Source organism: Anabrus simplex, chromosome 1 (genome assembly GCF_040414725.1).
Source record: "Anabrus simplex isolate iqAnaSimp1 chromosome 1, ASM4041472v1, whole genome shotgun sequence".
Classification (NCBI taxonomy): Eukaryota; Metazoa; Arthropoda; class Insecta; order Orthoptera; family Tettigoniidae; genus Anabrus; species Anabrus simplex.
In genome coordinates this window covers 1,021,732,634-1,021,757,787 of record NC_090265.1, presented here as the reverse complement: position 1 = coordinate 1,021,757,787, position 25,154 = coordinate 1,021,732,634, and the positions used below count along the sequence as shown (strand labels likewise).

At 39.9% G+C, this 25,154-nt stretch overlaps 1 protein-coding gene across 1 annotated transcript in view; it reads left to right on the top strand.

The window, feature by feature from the left end:
- LOC136875739 (hemolymph lipopolysaccharide-binding protein) overlaps positions 1 to 18,042 on the top strand; it is a 443,365-nt gene extending 425,323 nt beyond the window's left edge. Inside the window, exon 2 of the mRNA XM_068228201.1 lies at positions 17,345 to 18,042. Within this exon, the coding sequence (XP_068084302.1) occupies positions 17,345 to 17,887 (543 nt within the window). The 3' untranslated portion in view covers positions 17,888 to 18,042. The remainder of the gene's footprint in view (positions 1 to 17,344) is intronic.
- The last annotated feature ends 7,112 nt before the right edge of the window (positions 18,043 to 25,154 follow it).

Below are 25,154 nucleotides of genomic sequence, written 5' to 3'. Positions count from 1 at the left end.
TTTGTGTGCCTCTTACTTGGATCTACCTGTAGGTCTGTTGCATCCTCATTAAATTTATTTTGGCACTGTGTACTATATGCTTTATCTCCCTTTCATTAAGCTTTTCTATTTTGTTGGTGCCTACCACCTGAGTTTTTTTTTGCATTGTCCCTTTAAAAAACCTGGTCATTGGGGAACTTTAATTTATTTGAGGTTTCAAAGAGTGTAAAAAACTGAAACTTGTAAAGTATCTTACTGTGAAAGGAACGCTTTTATTTGGATTAATTATTTTTGATTTATTGTTTCATGTACATCAACTATGGCGAGGGCTGTGCTGTTCCCTTTCCAACTCAGGAAGTCAGAGCTAGTTTATGAGCTCACTATCAGGGGTATCAATCCTGCTAACACTGTTGCCGAGTGCGCTGCTTTGCTGACATCGCATGTCCAGGTTCCTATTAATCTTGACTCTGTAAAGATGTGCTGCAACTTTGGTGAGTCCTTAAATTTAATTACTGACTCCCTTACTGAAATTGAGGTTGTCAGACAAGAATTTATTGAAACTTCCCCCACTAAGGGGCAGATTAACAGACTTAAGGCTAGCGTGTGGCATTATTTAGGCCGCATCCAAGATTTGATTACTATGTGTCCCCAACTAGTCTTGTTTCTGAAAGCACTAAGCTGTTAACAATTGCTTCTAGCATTTCTGCTGAACTAGATATTATGCTAGCAAGTAAGGATATGGAGAATTTATCAGTTGTTGAGAGGGAAACCTCATTGCCTTCTAGTCATGCTGATGCCTCACTTAATAATCAACCTTCATGTTGTGCTGCCTCCCCAGTTCTTGAAAATTTGTTAGCCCGTTTAAATTGTGCTCCCTCTCACTCTTCACTGAAGGATCTTTTCAACGGAGTTAAAAATTTCTCCGTCAATTCTATTGAAGAAAGTACCAGGTTTCTGAGGTTCCTGGTAGAAATGACAGAGTCAGGTAGCGTGTATTCTGTCGATGACTTGGGAATTTTCCGAGCCCTATTCTCTCATTGTGAGGGAATTTTGAAACGTGAAATTTCTGAAGCAATTTCGAACAATTTAACCATTATGGAATTTCATGAACTGGTATTGTCAAAATTTATTCCTTCATTAGCATTGCAGAGTTTGATTCCTCAGTATTGCTTTCGGACTCAATTGCTCCATGAAAACCTTTTGAACTATGTACTAGACTTGCAGTTTTATTGCAAGGTATTTAGAATTTCGGTGCCAGAAGAGGAAATGGTGGCCCGTATTCTGAAGGGTATTTCCCCTGCCTATCGTTCATACCTCTCCCTCACAAAGAGTCCGACTAATTTTCTTGAATTGGAAGCTGCGTGTACATTTGCTGAAGATGTAAAGCACGGGGATGCTGCAAGACCTATCTGCCACCCTCCTCCTACTGTCACCCCTGTTTCGCCTCAAACTAGGGATAGTGGGTCTTCTAAAAAATGTTATAATTGCGGGTCACGTGATCACCTTAGGAACGCTTGCCCCTCAGTCAAGCGTGGCTCTGGTCCTTGTTGTTATTTGTGTGGCTCGAGGCAGCACCTTAAAAATAATTGCCCTACTTCGTTCCGAAAACGCAGTCAATGACTAAGGCCTAAAGGTAACTCTGGTGAATCGCTTGCGCTAGAATTTTTCGTGGATTCTGAAAAGGTTATTTGCCCGCGGGCATGCAATAAGATTTCTGCTTTGGTTGAGTCTAAAAGTACCTTCGCGAAGGTGGAACTGAATAATGAACCCATTGTTGCTCTTATGGACTCGGGTAGCGTCGTCACCTTAATTGATGCTAATTGGTATAATGAAATGAGGTCCCCTTGTAAACTGCCTGAGTTGAAGAAGGTCAATGTTGCATGTGTCACGGCTAATAAGCATAATATGAAAATTTTGGGGTCCGTTGATGTGAAATTGCGTATTGGTAATTTTACTTGGAAGGTTCTTTGCTTGGTGACTCCAAAGCTAGCGTGTAGCATGATTTTAGGTACGGACTTCTTGTCAAGAACTGGTTTAATTTTGGACCTCCAGGCTAGGAAATTTCACTTTAAATTTTCTCCAAATTGTAAATTCGATATTATTGATGCTCCTTTGGGTACCTTCAGGGTTTCTTGTGTAGGTAAAGCGCTACCTAGGGAGAACAACGAAATAGATCAGTTGGATCTTAGTCATTTGGATTATCAGCAGGCTGATTGTGTGCGTGACTTGTGCCACCAATTTCCCGATGTCTTCACTAGCAAGTTAGGAGTTACTGATGTTCTTGAGTATCAGATTGAGCTATCTGATAACACACCTGTTAGATCTCCTCCTTACCGTCTTTCACCACCTAAGATGTTAGAACTCAAAAAGATTATTGATCAGATGCTTGCCGATGGGGTCATCAGACCGTCCACTTCTCCCTATGCATCTCCTGTTTTCCTAGTACCTAAACCCTCTGGGGGCTATCGTGCTGTAATTGACTACAGGGCTTTGAACCGCAAGATCATCTTGCAATCTATCCCTTTACCGGATTTGCACACTTGTTTTGGATGGTTCTCAGGAGCCAAGTTTTTCACTGTGTTAGATCTCAATCAAGCGTATTACCAAGTCCCGTTGTCTAAGTCATCTATTCCACTGACTGCTTTCATTACTGATTGGAACCTTTACGAGTTTCTGAGACTTCCGTTCGGGATCTCTTGTGGGGCGGCCGTTCTTACTAGGCTGTTAGATTCGATACTTTCGGGTATTAAATTCAAGTTCGTTTTTCATTACCTGGACGACCTCGTAATTTTCTCAAATTCCTTTGATGAACATGTCGAACACGTTAGAGAAGTCCTGCATCGCTTGAGAAAAGCTGGACTAACTGTTAAGTTGTCTAAAGTAGCGTTTGCTAAGCCGAGTATGTCTTTCCTTGGACACGTGGTTTCCTCTGATGGTGTCTCCATCGACCATTCTAGGACCCAGGCTATTAGGGACTTTCAACCCCCTAAAGATGTCAAAGGCATCGCACGTTTCGTGGGCATGGTGAACTTCTTCAGGAAGTTCATTCCAAATTTTGCAGAGATAGCAGCTCCTCTAAATCATCTCAGACGTAAGGATGTCAAGTTCATCTGGGGCCCCTCCCAGCAAGAAGCCTTTGAGACCCTGAAGCTTGCCTTGTCAAATGCTCCTGTGTTGGCTATACCCGACTTTAGTAAACGCTTTATTGTACAAACCGATGCCTCTGGAAAAGCAGTTGCTGGTGTACTCTTACAGGAATATGAGGATGGTCGTAGACCGGTTGCCTATGTGTCTAGGATCCTCAATGATCTGGAGAGTAAGTACTCCATCTATGAATTAGAATGTTTGGCCGTGCTGTTTGCTCTTGAAAAATTCAGACCTTTCATTGAACATGTAAATTTTGATCTGGAAACAGATAATCAGGCTCTGTCGTGGGTCTTGAACCGTCCCAAAAGAACGGGCAGAATCACTAGATGGGCGCTTAGGATCTCAGCCTTCTGTTTTCAAGTAAAGCATATTAGGGGGTCGGAAAATGTCATCGCTGACAGCCTTAGTAGAATGTTTGACGGGAGTTTTGGTCTTGATGAAAAATCTAAGGCTGAAGAATATGATGAAACTAATGTTGCTAGTGTGGGTGCCATTCTTTCGGACCTACCTCTGTTGTACCATGAGTATGCAGATCATCAAAAGGCTGATCCTGATTTGAGAGAAATCATCAACAAAATTAGTGATGGTATTGTGGTTAAGCCTTATTCTCTGGTGAAGGGTGTTTTATGCTGCAAAGGTCGAAGGGACACTAATTTCAAAATTGTTGTACCCAAGGTTTTAGTGCCAATCATCTTCAAGTACTATCACTCTTGTCCCATTGGTGGCCATTTAGGCACCTTTAAAACTAGGCAGAAAATTAGACAGTTCTTCGTTTGGAAAAGAATGGATGGTGATATCCGAAACATGATTAGGTCCTGTAAAATTTGTTCTATCAGCAAGCCTAGTTTGAACAACCGTGTAGGTCTATTATCTTCTTCACAAGCTTCTCGCCCTATGGAACGGTTATTCATCGATTTCGTTGGTCCGCTCCCTCGCTCTACCTTGGGAAACACTCATATCTTCGTTGCTATTGATGCGTTTTCTAGATTCTCTTGGATTTTCCCCACTAGATCTACTACTGCTCGTACCACTATAAGTTGCCTTAATTCTATTTTCGCATCCTTTGGCCCTCCCAAGTTTCTGGTTTCTGATAATGCCAGTGCTTTCACTGGTCACTTGTTTAAGAAGTACCTTTTTGAGCTAAGCATTTCTCATGTCACCACTACCCCATACTATCCTAACCCTTCTTACGCCGAGAGGATGAACAGGAACCTCAAATCTGCTTTAATTGCATATCATCACAATAACCAATCCAAGTGGGACTCTTGCCTGCACTGGTTGGCTCATGCCTTCAATTCTGCCACACATGAAACTCATGGTAAAACCCCCATGTCACTTATGTTCTGCTACACCCCGTACTCCCCTATATCCAATGTTCTGGGTATTGATGATCTTCTTCCAGACTTGTCTAAACCAAATGACGTTCAGAAAATCTGGGATGAAGCAAAGAAGAAGTTGTCTGTATCCTATGAGAAAGGTAGGGTTAAGTATAATAAGGGTAGAAAGTCACCTAGGTTGAAGGTTGGAGATCAAGTTTTTGTGAAGACCTATCCTATTAGCAAGGCTATTAACAAGTTTTCAGCCAAACTTGCTCCTCGGTATCATGGTCCCTGCACTATTTTACAGTTTTTATCTCCGGTGTCGGTACTGGTGAGTGACCCCATCGCCAAGAGGATTAGACGGGTTCATTTGTCCCAGTTAAAAACAGGTTAACGCATGTTTGGACTTGCGGATGAGAGCTACCTTTCAGTGAGCAAATTTAATTGGTCTCCGTGGGTTATTATGCAATTATTCTGGTCTAGTGTGAAGTTAATCATGTAATATTTTTCTCCCTTTTCTCATGTACTGTATTTGTTTTGTGGAGTTTTGGTATTGCTTGTCGTACCTAACTTCTTTTCCTGTCAACCATGGTTGCTTAGTTGGGTGAGAATTTTTACCACGTGTTTAAGCTTTGGTGCCTTATCTGCTGCGTTCGCGCCTCCGGTGATTCTTGGCATGACCATGTAGTACTTTCTAGGGTGTACTTGTCTAAACATTGTATTTTGGAAAGGTAATTGTGGTTTGCGAGAAGTGTCTGTACTTTCTCTTGGTCTATTGGCACCCAATTTCTTAATTGTTAATATCTAACTACTCTTTGGGTCTGGCTGCAGGTCTCTCCGTCTTATCATAATTCGATTATATCCTGATCATTTACGTTTGCAAAATTTTGATAATAAATTTATTTATTGGCTCTTTTACTGCTGTTGGCTTGTTTTGGAACTCATTTGGAAAATTCTGGGCAATTTCTGCTCTGTGCGTTGTTGTTAATCCGGTAGGAAATCTGTTAGTCTCCTAACCCCTATTTATCTTGCCCTGTCTTGGCCTTTGGTCCTAGTTCTTGTTATCTGTTTCCTTGCGGGTAATATTTCGGTTATCTTTTCCTATCGTGGTTTGTTAGGTGTGCTTTGTTGAAACGAATTAGCTTTTGGTTTCCTTGTTGGTGTAAGTTGACTAGGATCTGGATATACACGGTGTTATGGTCCTGTTGGTTATGTTTTGGATTGGATGTGGGTAATGGCAATGGCGGGACTCTGTCAATTGGAAATGGTGGTGGTTGGTTGTTTGTCTCTACGGCATGGACTTCACAGTCTTCACTGCCTTCTATCTCCAATTTCTGGTGACTCGATTCCCTAGGTTGCGAGTGCTCTGATGTCCTTCTCTGGGGCATTTCTGTTATCTGTTGTGAATTCCCGGTTTACTGAGTTATCCTTTCCTAACCATTCTTGTACCTTTGGTTTTCAAAAAAAAATGCCCCGGATAACCTATTTTGGTAAATTTTTCTTTGGGTTTTCCTTCCTGGTTGTGGCAGTTAACTAGGTGGTTTCTTATGATATTTCTGCTTGCAAGTGGTATTAGTTCTAACCTCTTCTGAAGTCCTTACTTCCCTGGTTTTGTCTCTATGTGGTGTATTATTCTTGCAGTATGTTATTTAAACGAGTCGTAACTCCATGTTGTCCTGCCCAGTCTAATTGTTATTGTGGTGTTTTGCATGTGTTGCACTAATGGATCCTGAACCTGAGGAGTGCGGTCTCCTTTCGTGCCTTGTAGGTTTTGGTTTTGGTCCTGTCTTAGTAATGTTGTAAACGGTACCGTGGTTTGGTTTTAGGTTTACCTTGGTGAGGTAGAATGACGGCTCCACGACATGTTGTTGAGGGTAGTTGTTTTTTTTCCTCCCTTTTAGCTAACGCATGTCCGTTGTGGTCCTTTATTGTTGTATTGTTGTTGCGTAGTATTGGTCACTTATTATGGCGCTTCGGTATGGGCGGTGTTGCCTTTAATTTACCCTGTGTCCCGATAGATTGGGAAATAAACCCTGGCATGGAATTACTTCTCTCTGTAGGTGTGTCTTATCTGCTTGAATATAATGTGTGATTTCTGTACGACCTGGTCTATTTTTAATTTTAATTTTCTGCATACCCTAGTAATCTGACGTCATCATGCAATTATCCTATACTGTAAGGTTCTTCTCGAAATAACCTGCCAGCCTATTGGTCCTTTTTTTCTTCTGGAGTGTTTGAAAACCTTGGTTATCGTTTATCATCTTGTCGTCCTACGGTGCTACAGTTGAGTATGGGATCAGCTGGTGCTTCATAGGCGGCACTGAAATCTTCCCACTATCTGGTGATGTGTTGGTTTGGTGGTGTTTCTTATTTCTCTGTTATTTGAAGTGTTTTCTAGTTACCTGGTTCGTGACCTTCCTTTCATACCTTATTTCCCTTGTACTATTGTTGGCGAGGTACCTGTGACTCTGTGGCCACAGTGTGAGTCTCAGTTATCACTTTGATTTAGTCTGGATTGGTCCGAGATTTCTTGTGGATTGTCGGTAGGGAATCTTGTCAGATCTGTGTTCCCATATTCAAAGGGGTTGGCTTGATTGAGGTGCTTTATTGAACCTTTTAATTGATTGAGTCGCCCATTGTTAAGGTATATGTTTGTATGTGTAGTAAAATTGTGGGAAATATGATTTTAGATTGGGTAACACTCCTATTTCCTTTCGGCCAATTTCTGTCCCGTTTCACCATGGTGTTAAAGATTGTGTTTCATAACCTCTGCTACCCTCCTATTACTCTTTGCTTGGTGTTGTTTTGGCTCGTTGCCGATGACCAACTATACGCGTACCCTCCATCTGAAAGATCTTGAAGTCTCCAAACGCAGCCTGTACATTCATTTTGTCTTGAGTAATTATTTACTGTGACCCATGAAATTTTGATTCTTACCTTGTATCCTGTTTCTGGAAGTTTCTTTTAGTGGTAATATTAAAAAGGGGTAAACTATTTCCAATCCTGTTTCTTGTTTATTTGGGGTTTTGCATGGAATGTATACGTGGTATTAAAATTGATTTATTGCTAAATTTTTATTTCTTGTCCTTGGGCATGTGCTTAAAGGGGTTAACTCTGGTTAATTGACTCACTGATTGGTGGTTCTATTCCGTTTTAAATTTAACTTAAGGGAGGTTGTAAGCTTAATTAATTTGTAGTTCTGTGTAACGTTTTTCAACATCCTTTTCCTTGGTCTGGTCTTGGTTTCGTAATATTATGTATGGAAGGGAGTTTCTCTTAGCTTTTCCGTTATTGCAATTTCTCAGCACCCTTGAGTTGGTGCTTGTCTGTAAGTTTTTCTATGTAAAGTTGCCTCCTGGTTTCTGTTTGTCAATGGTGACGTTATTGTGTAACCTTCCTGGTAGGATTGGTTGTATGCTTTGAAAGGTGTTTTGTGGAGATAACTATCTTGGTTTCACAGGTTATTGTTTTCCTTGTGTATTGAAAATTGTATCCTTGGCCATATATTTTAGTTGGCATGATACCTTGAAAGTAATGTAATTTGGTTTTTGGGTATGGTTTGTTTAAAAGATTATCGTATTCTGTTGCTGTGCCATACCGTAATCTTAAGTCATGTTAATCTAGGTTAAGGTTAGGTTAAGTATTTACCGGTTGTACCTTGTGATTGTGTTTTACGCTCACCAATGTTGTTTTCTCTCTTCCCTTCCCTTTCTGGGCGTTTTTCCTTTTTGGGGTTGTCGTTACCATCCAAACCAAAGGGTGGAAACCAAATGAAGGCGTTTCTTATCTAACGCAAGTCCTATAATATTACAAAGTTAACAAACATGTAGTAATTTAAGTCTAGGTATGTGATCTGGTGCAGTTAAGACCTAGAAGGTCTAAAGTTCTGAAAGCAAATAGTTATGAACTTTACCTAAAGGTGTGTATGTACCACAAGGTAGCGTAACCTCCGATCAGATGACGCAAACGAACTTGCGGAAGATAATAGTTCGCATTAAAGTTTAGCAAGAAATCTAGAGAAGAAGTGTTACCTGTGATCTGGACCATTAATAATTTTCCTGCGACTTGGGTGTTGCACAGTTTGGTGCATGGAACTTCATTATTATTGAAAGTGGATAGACATTTGGTGTCGTCTAAGTGAACTGTACTGTTCCTTTAATTTAAATCACATGTGTTTGGGTTCTTAGTGACTGTTGGACTCGTTCTGCTGGTGGTGCATAAACTGAAGCTGGCGATTGGTGGTCATTTTCACATTCGGACTATTCTACCAAAAACTTAGTTTGCTTCAAGGCCACCGCCTTATGATGGTAAACTTGTGCTGGACATGTCAAGTTTCGGGGAGGGAGACTGTTACCTGCGTAACAATTTTTTCCCCCTTGGGAAATATTTTTGAACTAGCCTAAAGGCTGTGGAAAAACTGTGTCTTTAGAAGTGGTTCGCCGTTTCTTTATTTCTTCTTTTCAAACCTTATTATTGACTGTATGCACGTGCTATCGGTGCCTGACCGTATTCTCCTGCACTCTAGTGGCGTAGGTATGTACTACCTCGCGAGCTACGTTACCACTCAAGCGCTTTGCCTCTGCGCACATGTGATCGTTGGTGCCGGGACTGCTGAATCTTGGGAAATCGCCATTGCTGTTTGGTGACATGGAAGAGATGGACGTGTGTGGTTTCTCTCTCCCTAAGGAGATAATTTCACCGAAAATGTTCGAGCCTGGCTAAGTTATATATACGGGGCTTTGCCCTGGGGATTTCTGCAAGCTTTCTGGTTAATTTTTTCCTCGTCTGGAATTTACATGTTATGTTTTATTATGGAAGTAAGTAACTTAGCACTACCGAAGCTGCCCTCACAACTTTCATCTGGAAGAAACTGTAAGTGTTGTTACAACTAAAACTTTACTGATTTTTGGTGACAGACCTGAAAATTTTCCTATGTGCAGAAAGTGCGCATGGTACCATGTAACTGGCGTCATCTAAAAAAAACTAAGTCTTGCCTTGTGGAATTTTAAACTTTCGGCTTGTTAATTGGAAATTATACCATGTGTAATTATGTCTGTTAATTTGGGGCTTGCGTACCGTGTGAAAGTAATTTTTGGATTCTTTAATAATGTAATTGGGTAACCTAGGGTTTATTGATGACCTTTCTTGGCTTAAAGGTTTTGTGCTAAAAAGGTATTATTTAACCTGAATAATTTAACAAGCGAGTCGCTTCAGGGGTGTGGGTGTTACGTGTACATTGTGTCCCGGTTCCTTGCTTTCGTGTTTCTCGGGTTGATTTTATTTTAATTTAACTTAATTTAATTTAATTTACTGGTTTCTGGGTTATTTTCTGCGTCTGTTTTCTTGGTCCTTTGTTGCTTTACGCCTATTGTTGTTTGCGGCCTGGATTGGTCCGTTCCTTCCCTTGACCCATTGTTGGTCGTTGCCATGGGAATGCTAATGTTGTTGATGTTGGTTGTGATGATTGATGATTTGTATTTGATGTGCCGGTGATGTATTCTACCTTCTCCGCGGATTTCCTTGGTCCTTTTCATTTTTCCTTGTAATTTTAATTTTTCCTTCTGGTCGTTTTCCCTGCCGGTGTTTCGGTGCTTATTATTATTATTATTTTGATTTCTTGAAAAGTGCACGTAATACCTACCCATCCTTGCAGGGGGTCGTTTGACACATCCTAAAAGGTGGTTTTCTGTTTAAAGGAGGTTAAAATGATGTTAAAAAAGAAAAACTTTGGTACTGTACTAAGAAAACTTTTGGTCGTAACAAAACTTGAGAGTTGAGGAGTGGTTTCACAAATCTGCATTATCTTAAAAGGTCCTTTAAGAACTAAATTATCATTACCTTAATAAACGGTCGACCGTAGGGTTTTGCTTTGAGTTTAAGTATTTTCCAATTTTTAATTTTATTATTTTCCAGCGAGGATATTACTTTCTTGTTTACCTCTTTATTATTTTGATTAAATATCTTTGTTCCCCAAGGTGTTGGTGTTTTCCTTTTAAAAGGGGTGTTAATTTGGGATGACCAGGTGTATTTTATCCGCTCCTTTGGGGGCCCTGTTTAATTCTCTAATGGTAAGTGCCTTTGTTTTTCCTTCATTGGTCTTTGTCTAGCACGTTTCCACCTATCTGAACCGTGCCTTTCGTACACGGTCAGACACTTGGTGCTGTCACTTGGGGTAGTTATGCTATTAATTGCTCTAAGTGTAACACCATGAATGAATGTTTATCCATACACTCTTGTTTCAGTCTTCAACTATTTTTCAGAACGAATATTGTCCGAGGTGAAACTTACAACATTTTAGAGTTGAATTAGAATAGTAAATGTTAATAGGTCTGTGTTCTGCAATTTAAATCTACAATTATTACACACAGATTAAAGCACGCGTTGCATAATGTGCAAATTAGTCTCCGCGTAGTATCGTAAAACGAAACACATTTTCTTTAAGGTAAACTACTTGAATATTACCCACCTCATAGAACACATGTATCGTATAGAATTGCTTAAAATATTTCGCACACGTATAAAACATCCCACCTGCTGAAACAATTGAACTGTGGACATAAATACTGAAAATTAACTTTACACATAAAATTAAAACGTAAATGACAAAATCGATTGCATTTATTTGCTTGTATTGATGCTTTATGTAATTGGTCTAATGCCTTTCTAATTGTGGAGCTATTGGTATGTTTTTCTTTTTAGAGCTCTGTACACTGTCAAACAAATGTTGTTAAAGTAATATATTAGTAGAGACGAAATACTGGCATAAGTAGTATTTGACAATGATTGAGAAACAACTTTATTGTGCGTCAATATTATTCACCACATGCTTTTCTTTTACACTTCCATTTCTCTGTCATCTAATGGCAAATATATATGTTCACCCACTTCACGTAAGATTTAAGAAATTTTACAATTTCTTCCAGTCTTTGCACAATGCTTATTCATCGCACATCTCTACAATTTTAGCCCTTAAATGAGCATCATTGCAAATCTCCAAAAGGAGAGGTTGTTCGTTTGCTACTCATTCTATAGACAACTCAGTACAGATTTCCGTACTAATATGCCCAACTGTTCATTTACTTCTTCTTCGCAGATGAACTCGCTAGGTGACTCTCAGGTAGCATGAATGAATAATTGTGTCGTGTATCTCCCGATTGTACTGGTATATCTTCGTGATCATGAATATTATCAATTTGAAATTATCTGGGTTGTTGATAATTTGTATATTATCAAGGATGTATATTTTTAATTAATAAGCGTTCTTTTCGATATTTAAAAGTGCTGCACTGAAATAATCGTTATTTACGCGTATGTACAAAAGCCTAAACAATAACGGGAATGTCAGCACTGAAATGTTCGAATTGACAAATATGTTTAAACCTATTTTTCTGGTTAAAATGCGTTAATATATAGGCTACACTCTGGACCACTATCAATAACAGATCTGTTGAAGGTGATGTATTAAAAATGTTAATGTGTTAAACCTTAATCATGCAGCCAGGGTTACCAGGGTTGGTTCATGTAGCTGTATAGAGGCGCTGTTGTAGCCCTATGTCACCAACATCTAAAATAAAACATGTCATAGCCCTATGTCATCAATATCTGGAACAAAACATTTCATGGCCGCTAGCCCACCGCCAGCTCAACAGTTAAACGCGGTGTTGCCTAGCAGTGACTAATCACTCATTTTTGCTCAAGTGAAGTAGACACTTCTCCATCATTTGCTCAAAAGAACGTCCCCCATAGTTATCTGGCAGAATTTTAATTAATTTTGTCCGTTTAAATGCCAAATGTGTCATGAGGTTTCATTTACCTGCCGACTTCATACCGTCTAGAGTACCGAGTGTACTTTCTTTCATCTTTTAAAAATCCGACTAACTCTGTCCTGTTTGAACCTACAATCTTGGGATCTGGAGTACAATACTTTATTACTGAATCAGAGAAACAATAATAATAATAATAATAATAATAATAATAATAATAATAATAATAATAATAATAATAATAATAATAATAATAGATCTGCGGATCCAACAAAACGATCGTGACCTTCGTGAAATTGTAATGCGGCATATGACTCTGCGAAGAGACTGACTTAATTCGATGCGTCAGAAGAACCCAGATTGAATTGAAAGAACAGAGAATTGATCTGTCAGACCCTCACATTTAAAGTGAAATTCCTTGAGAAAATATGTAGGTCATCCGACAAAAGCAGCCTCTCCCTTCTTCTGTTTTGTTCATCTCTAGACAAGGTCATCAGAGAATGGTAAAAATACACCGAAGAATAAACATCGGGAGGTTGCAGATGGTTGAGGCGCTGGCATTATGATCCCAACCTCGCAAGTTCGGTCCTGGCTCAGTCCGGCAGGTGGTATTTGAAGGTGCTCAAATACATCAGCCTAGCATCGGTAGATTTACTGGCACGTAAAGGAACTCCTGTGGGACTAAATTCCGTCACATCGGCGTCTCCCAAAACCAAAAAAGTAGTTAGTGGGACGTAGAAACAAATAGCATTATTATTATAGACATGAGATGGACTTTTTTGGCTTATGCCGTGCCAAGAAAACAAGGTGAAACTCTTTACGCTTCGCAGAAAAATTTGCTTCGCGTCTTCAGAAGAAAATCTCGCCTGTTCACGAGGAAGTCTACTGCAATAATGAGGATTTGAACTCATGAATAATACCGTTGAAGAATTGTAGTTGTAGTGACACGGCATGAGCCCAAAATCCTATATCATGTCTACAAGAACGGGCCATGAAAGAATCAATGTTAACGCTGTTATTATTATTATTATTATTATTATTATTATTATTATTATTATTATTCTGGAGGTTGAATACAAAATCAAGGTGACATGCGTACTTTCCACAAATGGCCTAGTGACCGGGTGAGCAGATAGGCAGATGGCGTCAAATTTAAATGTCTGTACACGGTACCTGAAGGAATATGATAATAATAATATTAAGCGGGAACAGAAAAGAAACTAGGAATGCACTAGAGATATTGCACAGGGTACCATCAAAGGCATTCTTCCAAATATAATACGAGAACACCTAATACTGTGGTATGGAAAACATTTGTCAAAATGTAGCAGCACGAAAGCCCAACTAAAATGGAATACGGCATGTACTATCCTTTAAATACCTTGGGGAAATAATTAAATCATCAATACTGGACAGTTGAACCGACATAAAGGGATCCACCAAACTTCAAAATGCATACCGACTAACGTAGAATTATTACAACAAAAGAATTATATGGCGTAATTTGAAATTGAAACACTTTAAAACAATTGGCCCGCCAGAATCCCTATATGCCTCGACGATAACTTAAAGCGGTCAGAAACTGAGAAGCAAGAACGGAAATTTCTCGGTAAAACATACGGCCCCACGCAAGACAATAGAATCGGGATGAAGAGGAGAAGTGCAGACCTCTGCAATCTAACAGACAGGTGCATCTGTCTACAACTGCTCATATGCTACTGATGTAGTTGTGTGACACCAAAACAGTGACACTGACTGATTGCCGTTAATTGAAAGTTGCTCTATTTATTCTGCCACTCATTTCCGTTAGATAGCATTGCTATCGATGATCGCAGTCCACCAATATACTGCTGCCATCATCTTCGTGCTTGACGGCTATTCAACCTTCTTTACTGATTCCGGATTTTGTTAAATTGACACTAGACTTAGTTATAATTGAAAGGTGAAGAAATATCTTGGATTTTATAGAGAAGCTCCACACTGAAGTGAATATGAAGATATGAACCATCAACAACAGGCACAATATTCAATATTTAACATTTTCAATTATAAATAATTAACTGAATTTATGAGTAAAAACTGAACTCATGAAAAATATCTTCATGTTCTATTCATTTCTTCCTTCGATCTGTCATTAAGATATCGATACTCGATTTTCTATGCAATCTTAACAGAGGAGTAACTAGAGGGTGTGGGGTTCCTGGGGGTTAGAACACCCCCACCCGGCACCACCCACACACACGCAGCTTCATTTTGTTCTATCATAATTTTGTATATATAATATCCCATCAGCTAATCTTGTCTACGCTTCTGAACCTTGATCTTTTTGAGACGCTCGAATGGATATTGCCAATCTCACTGCAATTTCAGTGAACCGAAAGTGTTAAATAACCTCACATTTCTGACCTTTCCCTTATACAAGATAATATCTGTTCTTCTTCCTTTTCCTCTTCTTCCTATTATTATTCATTCGATTGAGCCAACATACGACCACAGAAACAGTTTTCTTCTACTTGTCCTCCCCAAACACAGCTTTTCTCCATGCTGTTGTTTTCTTTCCTCCGTCTATTTACTGTTTGATTTCTCCTTGGCTTTCTCTGGAAATTTACCATCAAATATTGCTTCTTTAAATTCCTGTATATTTGCAATTTGTTCCCTTCTTAATGCTGAGTGGTTCCAAACCTCCTTCGGATTCTGTGGAAAATGCTAGATTAGTTGTTTATTTGCATAATGTTCAAACATTTGTTTAGTTAATCTGTCTGTGTCCATTCTTCACAGGTGACCAAAGAATCTCAATCTTCTTTTCCTGAAAGCATAACCTGTTTTTACTGATGTTCTGTTTAAATATTATTCCGGTCTAGATTTTTATATTCCATTTTTTTTAAAGTCACATCAATTTCCTCTCTTTTTTCTGTTTTGCTTATTCTTTTATCTGAGAAGCTATCCAAGCTGTTTCACATAAAGCTGCTGGAAGGATTACAGTTTTGTAGTCTCTCAGTTTACAATTCTGGACACTGACTTATATATATATGTATGTATTAACCGTTCTGTGATAAGCTTTTTCCAGTTTGTGAATTCATGTCTTCATGCTCTCCTTTTCTACCGCTGTCACTGTTATTACTTCACCTAAATGTTTCAATTTATTGACTCTTTTGATTCTTTTGTTGTTCCATATTTTAATTTCTGCAGGTGGGCTGCTGATACTAGTGATCCATTCTGTTTTCCCATAGGAAACTTGTAATCCTATTTTAGTCGTATTTTTTTAAATGTCTTCTAATTTTTTCCTTCCTTCTTTTTTCTTTTTTTTTCTGCAAATATGACTATACAGTAGACCATCTGCAAAAGCGAAATAGTTTGTTACAATTCGTTTGTTTGATGTTTCTATTACTGCAGATTCGTAGGATCCTTTTTCTTTCAATATCTCAAACTACTTTCTCCAGTGCACGGTAGAATAGTATTGAAAAGAGTCCATCCCTTTGTCTCACACCAGTTTTAATTTCAATCTTTTGAAAGTTCACCTAACAGTCTGAATTTTGAGAAGATGTCAGACAGTGTATGCTCGCAGTTTTTGTGTCCATTATGAATTCTTTTAATGTTTAAATGTAAAGTTCTATGGAATGAATGGTAGTTTTTTTGAAATCTACATATATTGCTACTATATCCCATTTTGTGCCTCTTGTATTGTTAAACAGGATTGATTTAAAACTGAAGATTTGTTCTGCACATCTTCTTCCTGTTCTAAACTCTCCCTGGTACTCTCCCAGATTTTTGTCTGTGATTGTTTGGATTCTGTGTCCGACTCGTTGGCTGAACGGTCAACGTACTGACCTTCGGTTCAGAGGGTCCCGGGTTCGATTCCCGGCCGGGTCAGGGATTTTAACCTTAATTGGTTAATTCCAATGGCACGCGGGCTGGGTGTATGTGTTGTCTTCATCATCATTTCATCCTCATCACGACGCGCAGGTCGCCTACGGATGTCAAAAAGAAATACCTGCACCTGGCGAGCCGAAGCCGTCCTGGGATATCCCGGCACTAAAAGCCATACGAGATTTCATTTCATTTCGTTTGGATTCTGTTAAGTAACGCTTTACTTATGATCTCATACCTTACAGATATGGGAGAGATCCCCCTCTAATTGTTCGGGTCCGTTCTATCCCCTTTCTTGCGGAGTGGCTGTATAAGAGCAGTTTTCCAATCTTCCGGGATTTTCTTACTTTTACAAATTTTCTTAGATAAACGTTCCAGTTCGTCTATTATTATTATTATTATTATTATTATTATTATTATTATTATTATTATTATTATTATTATTATTATTATTATTATTGTATCATCTCTCAGAGAAGGTTAGTCAGACCGTCATGGCGCCGTTCTCTCCGACTTTGTGTGTCCCGTGTTAGAGCTCCCGTTTCTTGAATGTGGAGCCACTGTCTCAGGTTCCTCGCCCAGAGATTCTCTATCCACATCCGGGTCTTCCTTCTATTCTACCTTCTATGAACAGTTATTTTATGTTATGTTAGGTTATGTTTTTCATTCCGGAAGTCGTGACCAATAGGCCTGCTTACCTGCACTTTTCTAGGATTAGGGCTTCACATGATTTCCCGGCACGACGGAGTACTTCCTCGTTGGTGGCGTCATCAACCCATGGGATCCTGAGCATTCTGCGATAAATTCAGATCCACATTTCAAAGACCTGCTGTCGTGTCAACCCTTCGACACAGTGAAGTAGCACCGGTAATGCATAACATTTCACAACACACCAACGAGTACCCAATCGGAGTTCACGGTTGTACACGAAATGTTTCAGTCTCGGAAACACACTGCTTGCAATGCCGAACCGGGTTTTGATTTCTACATCCGGATCTAATTCTTATACTTAGCCGGCATCCTAGGTACAGGAAATATGAGACACTTTCATTGTTGGTTTTGTTGGACATTTTCTGTTTTTACATTACAATGAATTTTATTTTCTGAATGTTTATGTTAATGCCAAACGTCTAGCTTATTTTGTCAATAATGTTCCTGAAAATGATGTTCTAAATATTATAAATGGGAGTCATCTCCAATATATCAGTTCTAACGAACTCTCGTGTATCTCTACATGTCTAAAGGTTTGTCCCTTCTTTCATTCCACAGGCAAGTTTGATGAACCGGTTCTTCGATGGGATTGGAGAAGGCACTAGTCTGGATGTGAAGCACTCCTGGGGACAATCTGCAGAGATGAAATATATCCAACTGGACGTTGCTGCTTTTACGTTGTCCAGTACTGAAGCTTTCCATGTTCCCGATGGGTATGAACACTTCCCCGGAGCAGGGTACTACAAATTATACACGTCCCCTCTGAAGCCCTGGGCTGAGGCACAGAAGACCTGCCAAGCGGACGGTGCCAACCTCATTGTGATCAACTCAGACGCTGAGGTAGACGCTGTGAAGAAAATATATTCTAGAGGAATACCTCTTCTTACTAGCAGAGGTGTTTGGGCCGGATTCCATGATCAGTTCAAACCAGGATACTACGTCACGGTATTTGGTGACACCTTAGAGAAAACAGGCTACGTGAAGTGGGGGAGTAACCAACCAGTACCTTCCAAACATTGCGGATACACCTTTAAACTAGGGATGCTTCATACTTGGCAGTGTGAGGAACCTTCTCCATTCTTGTGTGAACTTAAATTATAAAGGTATATACCAGTGGCCATTGAATGAGTTGAATTGGGGATACAAAATAGAATATTTATGTACAGTGAATAGTTTTCAGACTAATGTATTGTTTGAAGATTCATAGTGAAATATACATAAAAGGTAACCCATTGTCATGTGAAATGTTCAGTTTAATACAGAAGGTATCACTTGAAAATCGTCCTTCTTCTTTCATATCCTGAATCCACTTCAATTAGCTAGAGCTTGTAAATACCATACTGTAATATTTTAGTCCTTTAGTACGTTATTGGTGGTCATGTCTGTCTGTTAGGTCATCAACCCAGAGGCTGGTTGGATCCTCAAATAGCACCACCAGGGGCTATGCTGTTATAGGGAAACCGCAAAAACCAATGGCAGAGCCCAAATGAGGCGTACTAGGCAAGATAAGGAGTGAAGTAGTTTGCCATTGCTTTCCTCACTGGGCCAGCCGGTGCTACTGCAGCACGACTGATCCTATGAGCAACCCTTTCATAACACTCAGACACTAGTTGTGCTCCAAATGTCATTACTCAATACCACCCATACCCCAGGAGCTCCCATATTGTTACAGCCATGGATGAGACTGGGACTTCGGTGGAAGCTACACTTTGTCCTGGCCTGTGCCAACAGACGGATACAAATATTGCGTCCATCAATAAATGGCAACAGGCGGTGTTGGTGGTCATATGTAATCTAAAAACCAACACACTGAACCAACACCAGTTACGTGGTCCTAATATTCCATGAAATACAAGCACAATGACGGGCGCAGTGACGAAGCAGTCGCATGTTGCTTCAGAAAAGAATGACCACCATCATCGACTAGTCAGCGAATAAATTCGTAGGATCCAACAGGCAATAAAGAGAAAGCAGGGTTCCTACCTCGATGGTGTAAGTTTCTTTTTAGCAGCGTACAACATTCATGAAGCACATGAGCATATGATCGCCAGTATAAAGTCAAATAGAGTGCTGACATCTATGTACAAACTCAACAAGCTAGTGACAGGTCTTCAAATTCTAAAATAACAAAACAACCTGCATTATCGTAGAGGAGGCATCTCCGTTTTTCAGTAAATAATGTGAAAATGAATTCATGGGAGTCCAGTAATAACTCGTATAACAAAGTTTTACAATCGTCGGTCAGTAGGATATCAATGAATTCGACCCGAAATTTAAATTAACAGAACAGTTGATGTTAAAGTCGGAATCCAAGTAACACAATATGATGGTTCTGTTATGCCAATGCTAAGATTTGCACCCACAAATATCATTACTTTGTATGAAAAATCAATCGGACGTGGTTCTCGAAATATACCAATAAATCGTTACTGTATTCATTACCATACGTATACTCCCCAGCTATTATAGAGAAACACTTGCAATACACAGGATAACCTGACAAGTTGGCCTTCGTATTTTTTAAACTTGTAATTACTCATATATGCAGATCTTAAATAGCTGAAATACCTCTGCAACAAATCTATTGCCATAAAATTATGGATCTGTTTCTTCAGTTATCGAGAATAACAAGTGGGGTGGCTGAGTATTTAAATAGCTGGGTAAATATTATTCTACATCTGTAGTTTGGTGATTTGACAGTTTGGTGGTTTAATAACTATTAGCGTAAATATTTTAAAACAGCTGGTAGCAGAGCGTGGTTGAGTGGATCTGGATAAAGATTCTGTTGATGGCTATTCATAGAATTCGAAACCGAACCTTGTACATTTTTTGTTTCTGGAATTTCGTAAATGTTGTCAGGTTGTCCTTTACTATGTCTGGTCCTAGGGAAGTCCTTGCACCGTGGTATCTGCGCAAGGAATAATTAATTTATGAACTTTTAATTAGGAAGGTCCAGTCTGGTGGCACGGTTGCTATAGATACTGCTAAACTTAAAGAATCCTTACAGCTTCCCATCTGTATTACGGCATTTTAGGAGAAGGGAATTGAGTAGGATCTGTCCACTATCACCGGTAATACTACTGAGCTAGCCTGTTTTGAGTTTTTTGAAGTTGGTGAACCTCCTACCAATCAACACAAGCGTGTTCAAGCTAGATTGTTCCATTTTTACAATAGGTCTATGGACGTATTGTCTCTGAAACTGCAGGACGAAAATGCTAGGGAAGACAATACGCTAGTTAAACACCTTTCCGACATATCAAATAGGGTTTTAATAATAATGTTCCGTTGAAATGCAACGGAGTGGAAGAGTTCGCCTCCTAACACTTTAATTTTCGGCCTATAACGTTAAATTTTGCTTTTTTCATTAAGGCCAAGTAGTGCTAGTGCTTAGAGTGACCATATTCTAACAGTAAACTTAACAACGGAAGTGGACCCTAGTAAAGCTGCTGAGAGTAGGAAATCGGTTGTCTCACACAAACTTCTGCCCCATCTAAACAAGGTTGATCATTGACAACAATTTCCAGCTTTCTTTATCAGTAACACAGCTTTTGAATCCCCTCAACGTCCAATGCCGTCGCCCATTATTTCACCATGTGTCAGTAACTTACCGTACCCCTTAGCCATATTGCTTAAGGGCAAATCAAAATTTTATCTAAATTCAACTAACGATGTGATCATCTTCCTGAGGTTTCTAGTAGAGTTCCAGGATCATGCTTTCGTGTTTTCTCTGTCTCATTCCCAAATTATCCAAATCATTTACCCGTACTCTGTTGGCGACCTCTCTGATGAAACTGTAAAGGCAATAACTGATAGATGCTCTTTAGAAGATTCCCATAACCACCTGTTAGCCAATTTCATTCCAGCAAGAGCAATATCATCCTTGATACAAAAAGGACTATTTCTGTTGGTGAACCTCCTACCAATCAGCTCAAGCGTGTTCAAGCTAGATTGTTCCATTTTACAGTAGGTCTATGGACGTGTTGTCTCTGAAACTGAAGGACGAGAATGCTAGGGAGTTTGTTCAAGACATAAAGTTCTATGCAAGGGTATTCGCTCTTCATTACTCTGAAGATCAAATTGTACACACCATTGTCGAAGGGATTTCTCTATCCTACAGGTCGTATTTATGTTTCTCTTCTCGACCTAAAACATTCTCTGAAATTGACGCTATGGCATTCTTAGCGGAGGGAATTAGGTATGCTGACATCTTACGAGTCGCTAGGGAGCCTCCTCCGTCATCTAAAAATTCTCGGCCACCACCTCGACGAACCATCTCACCACAAAAGTGTTATGCGTGCGGATCAGCAGAACATCTTCGAAATAAGTGCCCCTTTGTAAAACCTAATGGAACTAGGAATGGAGGAGGGCCATCCCAGGAATGTTCAAAGTGCGGGTCGTTCTCACATTCTGCTCTACTTCTGGTGCTGCTTCCACTAATTTAGCCAACAGGAAGTGACTAGCGGAGTCGTCTGAATCACCAAGTTTAAATTCACAATGCTCAGCCCATGTTAAGTCGGGTACCGAACCCATTTAGGAAGAAACTCTCCTTAATTTATCATTTGAAAGCCCAAGGGAATGCCTTGAAATTACTTCTGAGACCCCAGGATTCTTGCCATTTCTCAAAACTGAGATAAATTATGAGCCAGTCACTGCACTATTAGACTCAGGAAGTGTTAACTCTATTATTTATGAGGAGCTTGAAAGCTTGCTGTAAACTCCCTGATTATTGTTCTTCTTCTGGTAAATGTGTTTCGGCAAATTCTTCACCCTTAGAAATTTTAGGATATATTCATGCTAAAGAACGCATTTCTAAATTTATCTGATCCCGTGCTCGATCTTCAGAGCAAGTCTTGCAGCTTGCACACTCAAATTTAATAATAAAATATTCCTCTTTCAAATGTAAATCTGCTACGTCTTCATCGATTTCGCCTAACCAGACCTTAGACATCTACTTGATCACCAGGTTATGTGAGTCTTTCTCCGATGTATTTTCGGAAACCCTTGGTGTCACTAACCTAACTGAATATAAGATTGAGGTAAATGATTCAATCCCTGTAAGGTTTCCCCCATATAGGCTATCTCCACCTAAGATGAAAGCTCGTAAGGAGATTATTTATCACACGTTGAAGGATAGCATTATTCGACGTTGTCGGCGTATTCGTCGCCCATTTTTCTGGTACCAAAACCCCAAGGTGGTTTCAGACCTGTCATTGATTACAGGGCTTTAAACTATAAGGACCTGATCTTCATTCATGTCTTTCATGGTTTCGTAAGGCTAAGATATTCATCATCCTAGATGTTAACCAAGCGTATAATCATATTCCTCTGGCGGAAGAATACGAACATCTGACGGCTTTCGCTACAGATTGGAACTTGTACGAAACAACCATTTTCCTTTCGGACTTCCCACGGGCGCAGCTGTCCTTACTAGATTGCTAGATAGGGTCTTCTCCGACATATATTTAAATATCTTCACCAATACCGTGACGATGTCGTGGTGTTTCCTAAAACATTTGAAGAAAATTTAGATCATTTTAAGGAAGTCCTAAATCTAATTCATAAGGCTGGGTTGACAACAGGTATCTAAGGTAGCTTTTCTTAAGCCTTCTATGTCTTTGTTAGGGCATATTGAGTCGCCTGATGGAGTTTCAATAGACCATTCTAGAACGCAGGCTATTCGTGACCGAAAGCCTCTTAAATATGTTAAAGAAATCGCTAGATTCATTGGTATGGCGAATTTCTTCAGGAAATTTATTCCCAACTTCGCTAAGGGCGGCGCCCCTAAGCCTACGTCGGAGGAAAGGTGTCAAGTTCGAATGGGGACCATCGCAGCAAGCTGCATTCGAAGACCTTAAGTTAGCTCTCCGTAACACTCCAGTCTTAACTATGCCAGATTTCTCTAAGAAATGCATAGTCAAAACTGATGCCTCTTAATCTGCAGTTGCAGCTGTCCTTCTTCAAGAAACCGAACTCGAAAGGCGACCTATTGCCTACACGTCTAGGACCTTATCGGCTCAAGAAGCCAAGTACTCCATCTATGAATTAGAAAGACTCGCAGTCCTGTTTGCCTTGGAGAAGTTCTGCCTATATCTGGAACATGTGAAATTTGAGTTAGAAACGGACAATCAGGCTCTAAGCTGGGTTTTGCCTAGACCCCGTGTTACGGGACGTATCGCCTGTTGGGCTATCCGCATCTCAGCGATCCACTATGACGTGAGACACATTCGGGTATTAGAGAATGTGGTCGCAGACGGTTCAAGTCTCATGTTTTCTGGCGACGTTGATTCCATTGAGCCGGAGCGAAGTTCTTCTCCTTCTATTTCCATTCCTTCTTGTGTTGGTGCTATTTTGACTGATGGTCCTATGTTATTCCGTGACATCGAAAAATATCAATGGTAAGTTCCAGTGCTGGCTCTTATTAAGGAAACCCTTTCTTCGGGGGAACATGTTGTCCTTTATGTTCTGAGGAATGGGGTTCTGTGTTGCCCCTCAAGGTATGATCAGCTGTACTTGTGCCCGTAATTTGCGCATCTTCAAAACTAGAGAGGAAAATAGAAAAATGTTCATCTGGAAGAGCATGGAAGGCGAAATTAGGGAAATGGTTAAAACCTGAAAATCATGCTTTCTTAAGGCGGGATTCCACTGAGGCAACATTTGGGTGACATGGAGCATGCGACAGTGAAGCATGCTGCAGTCGTCTTTCAATTGAAGAAACACGGCACGACATGCAACGTGCGGCTGTGTGGCAGGAAACATGTTGCCATCTGTCGAACACTCTCTGGTGCCGCATGCCTCAAAAGTATGCTTGTCGAACAGTGTCGCCCGGGATCTGACAGTGTGTGGATCGGTGCTACAATTTCCGTGCGACAAAATGAATTGGGCTATTGAAAACACTGCGAATTCAATTGGGGATTATCACAATGCTCCGGAATTGCGGAATGTAACATTGAGTGATTATAAAAACGGTAGCAAAGAAAACATACGTCGAAAGGCCCCCAGAAAAATATGACTGAAGAAAATTTTAAAAATGCGTTAAGCTTTCTACCGAGAGCATAAAAGAATTCAGAAAATGAAAACTGGCGATTTTTCTCCATTGAGAGGAAACCTGTGGTTCACGTATAATCTACTTACCTTTCTTCTTGATGGCGATGCTCCAAACGTCAGGTGACAATGAGGAACGTGAGGTGAAATTATTTTAAGCCACTGTTTTCCTCTAATAAATGAAATAAGTTAACTGCTTATGAACTTTTGTAAATAAGATTGTGATTTATTCAATGCCTGCCGGTCTGAGTGGCTCAGACGGTTGAGGCGCTGTTTCTACTTGGCAGGTTCGATCCTGGCTCAGTCGGGTGGTATTTGAAGGTGCTCAAATACGTCAGCCTCGTGTCAGTGGCACGTAAAAGAATTCTGGCGGGTCTAATTTCCGGCACCTCGGCGTCTCCGAAAACCGTAAAAGTAGACAGTGGGACGTAAGCCATTATTATTATTATTATTATTATTATTATTATTATTATTATTATTATTATTATTATTATTATTATTATTATTATTATTATTATTATTATCCAATGCCTACTTTTCTCGTTATTAGTACTGGCAACAGTTTGCACTAGAAATAAATAAATTAGAGATAACTAAAATAGAACTTAATGACATTATAGTACTAACTACTACAACAATAATAAACTTGGCAGGGTCGATTCTAACTCAGTCCGGTCGTATTTGAAGGTGCTCAAGTAGACCTACGTCAGTCTCATACCGGTAGATTTACTGGCACGTAAAATAACGCCTGCTGAACTAAATTCCGGCACCTCGACCAATCAGAAAATCGTAAAAGTAGCAACGGGACGTACAACCAATACCATTATTGTACAATAATAATAAATTCTACATATCATTATCTTATGGTATTTCCATGCCTAAGGATTTCTCGTAAATACGTCGTTTAATAGCATAACAACAAATGGTTCTCTTTTCTACACTGTTAACACACAATCTATTTATTTGGATACCCTTCGCCGCTACTCTATTTACGCAAAGTCTTCGAACACTGTTTCATCATAGTCTTTTTCTTCCTCACTATGTCTACTTATTGTCAGCCCCGTGGTGTAGAGGTAGCATGCCTGCCTCTTACCCGGAGGCCGCGGGTTCGATTCCTGGCCAGGTCAGGGACTTTTACCTGGACCTGAGGGCTCCTTCGAGGTCCACTCAGCCTACGTGAATAGAACTGAGGAGGTCTCTGCCGGTGAGATAGCGGCAACGGTCTAGAAAGCCAAGAATAACAACCGAGAGGATTCATCGTGCTGACCACACGACACCTTCAGGCCTGCAGGCCTTCGGGCTGAGCAGCGGTCGCTTGGTAGGCCAA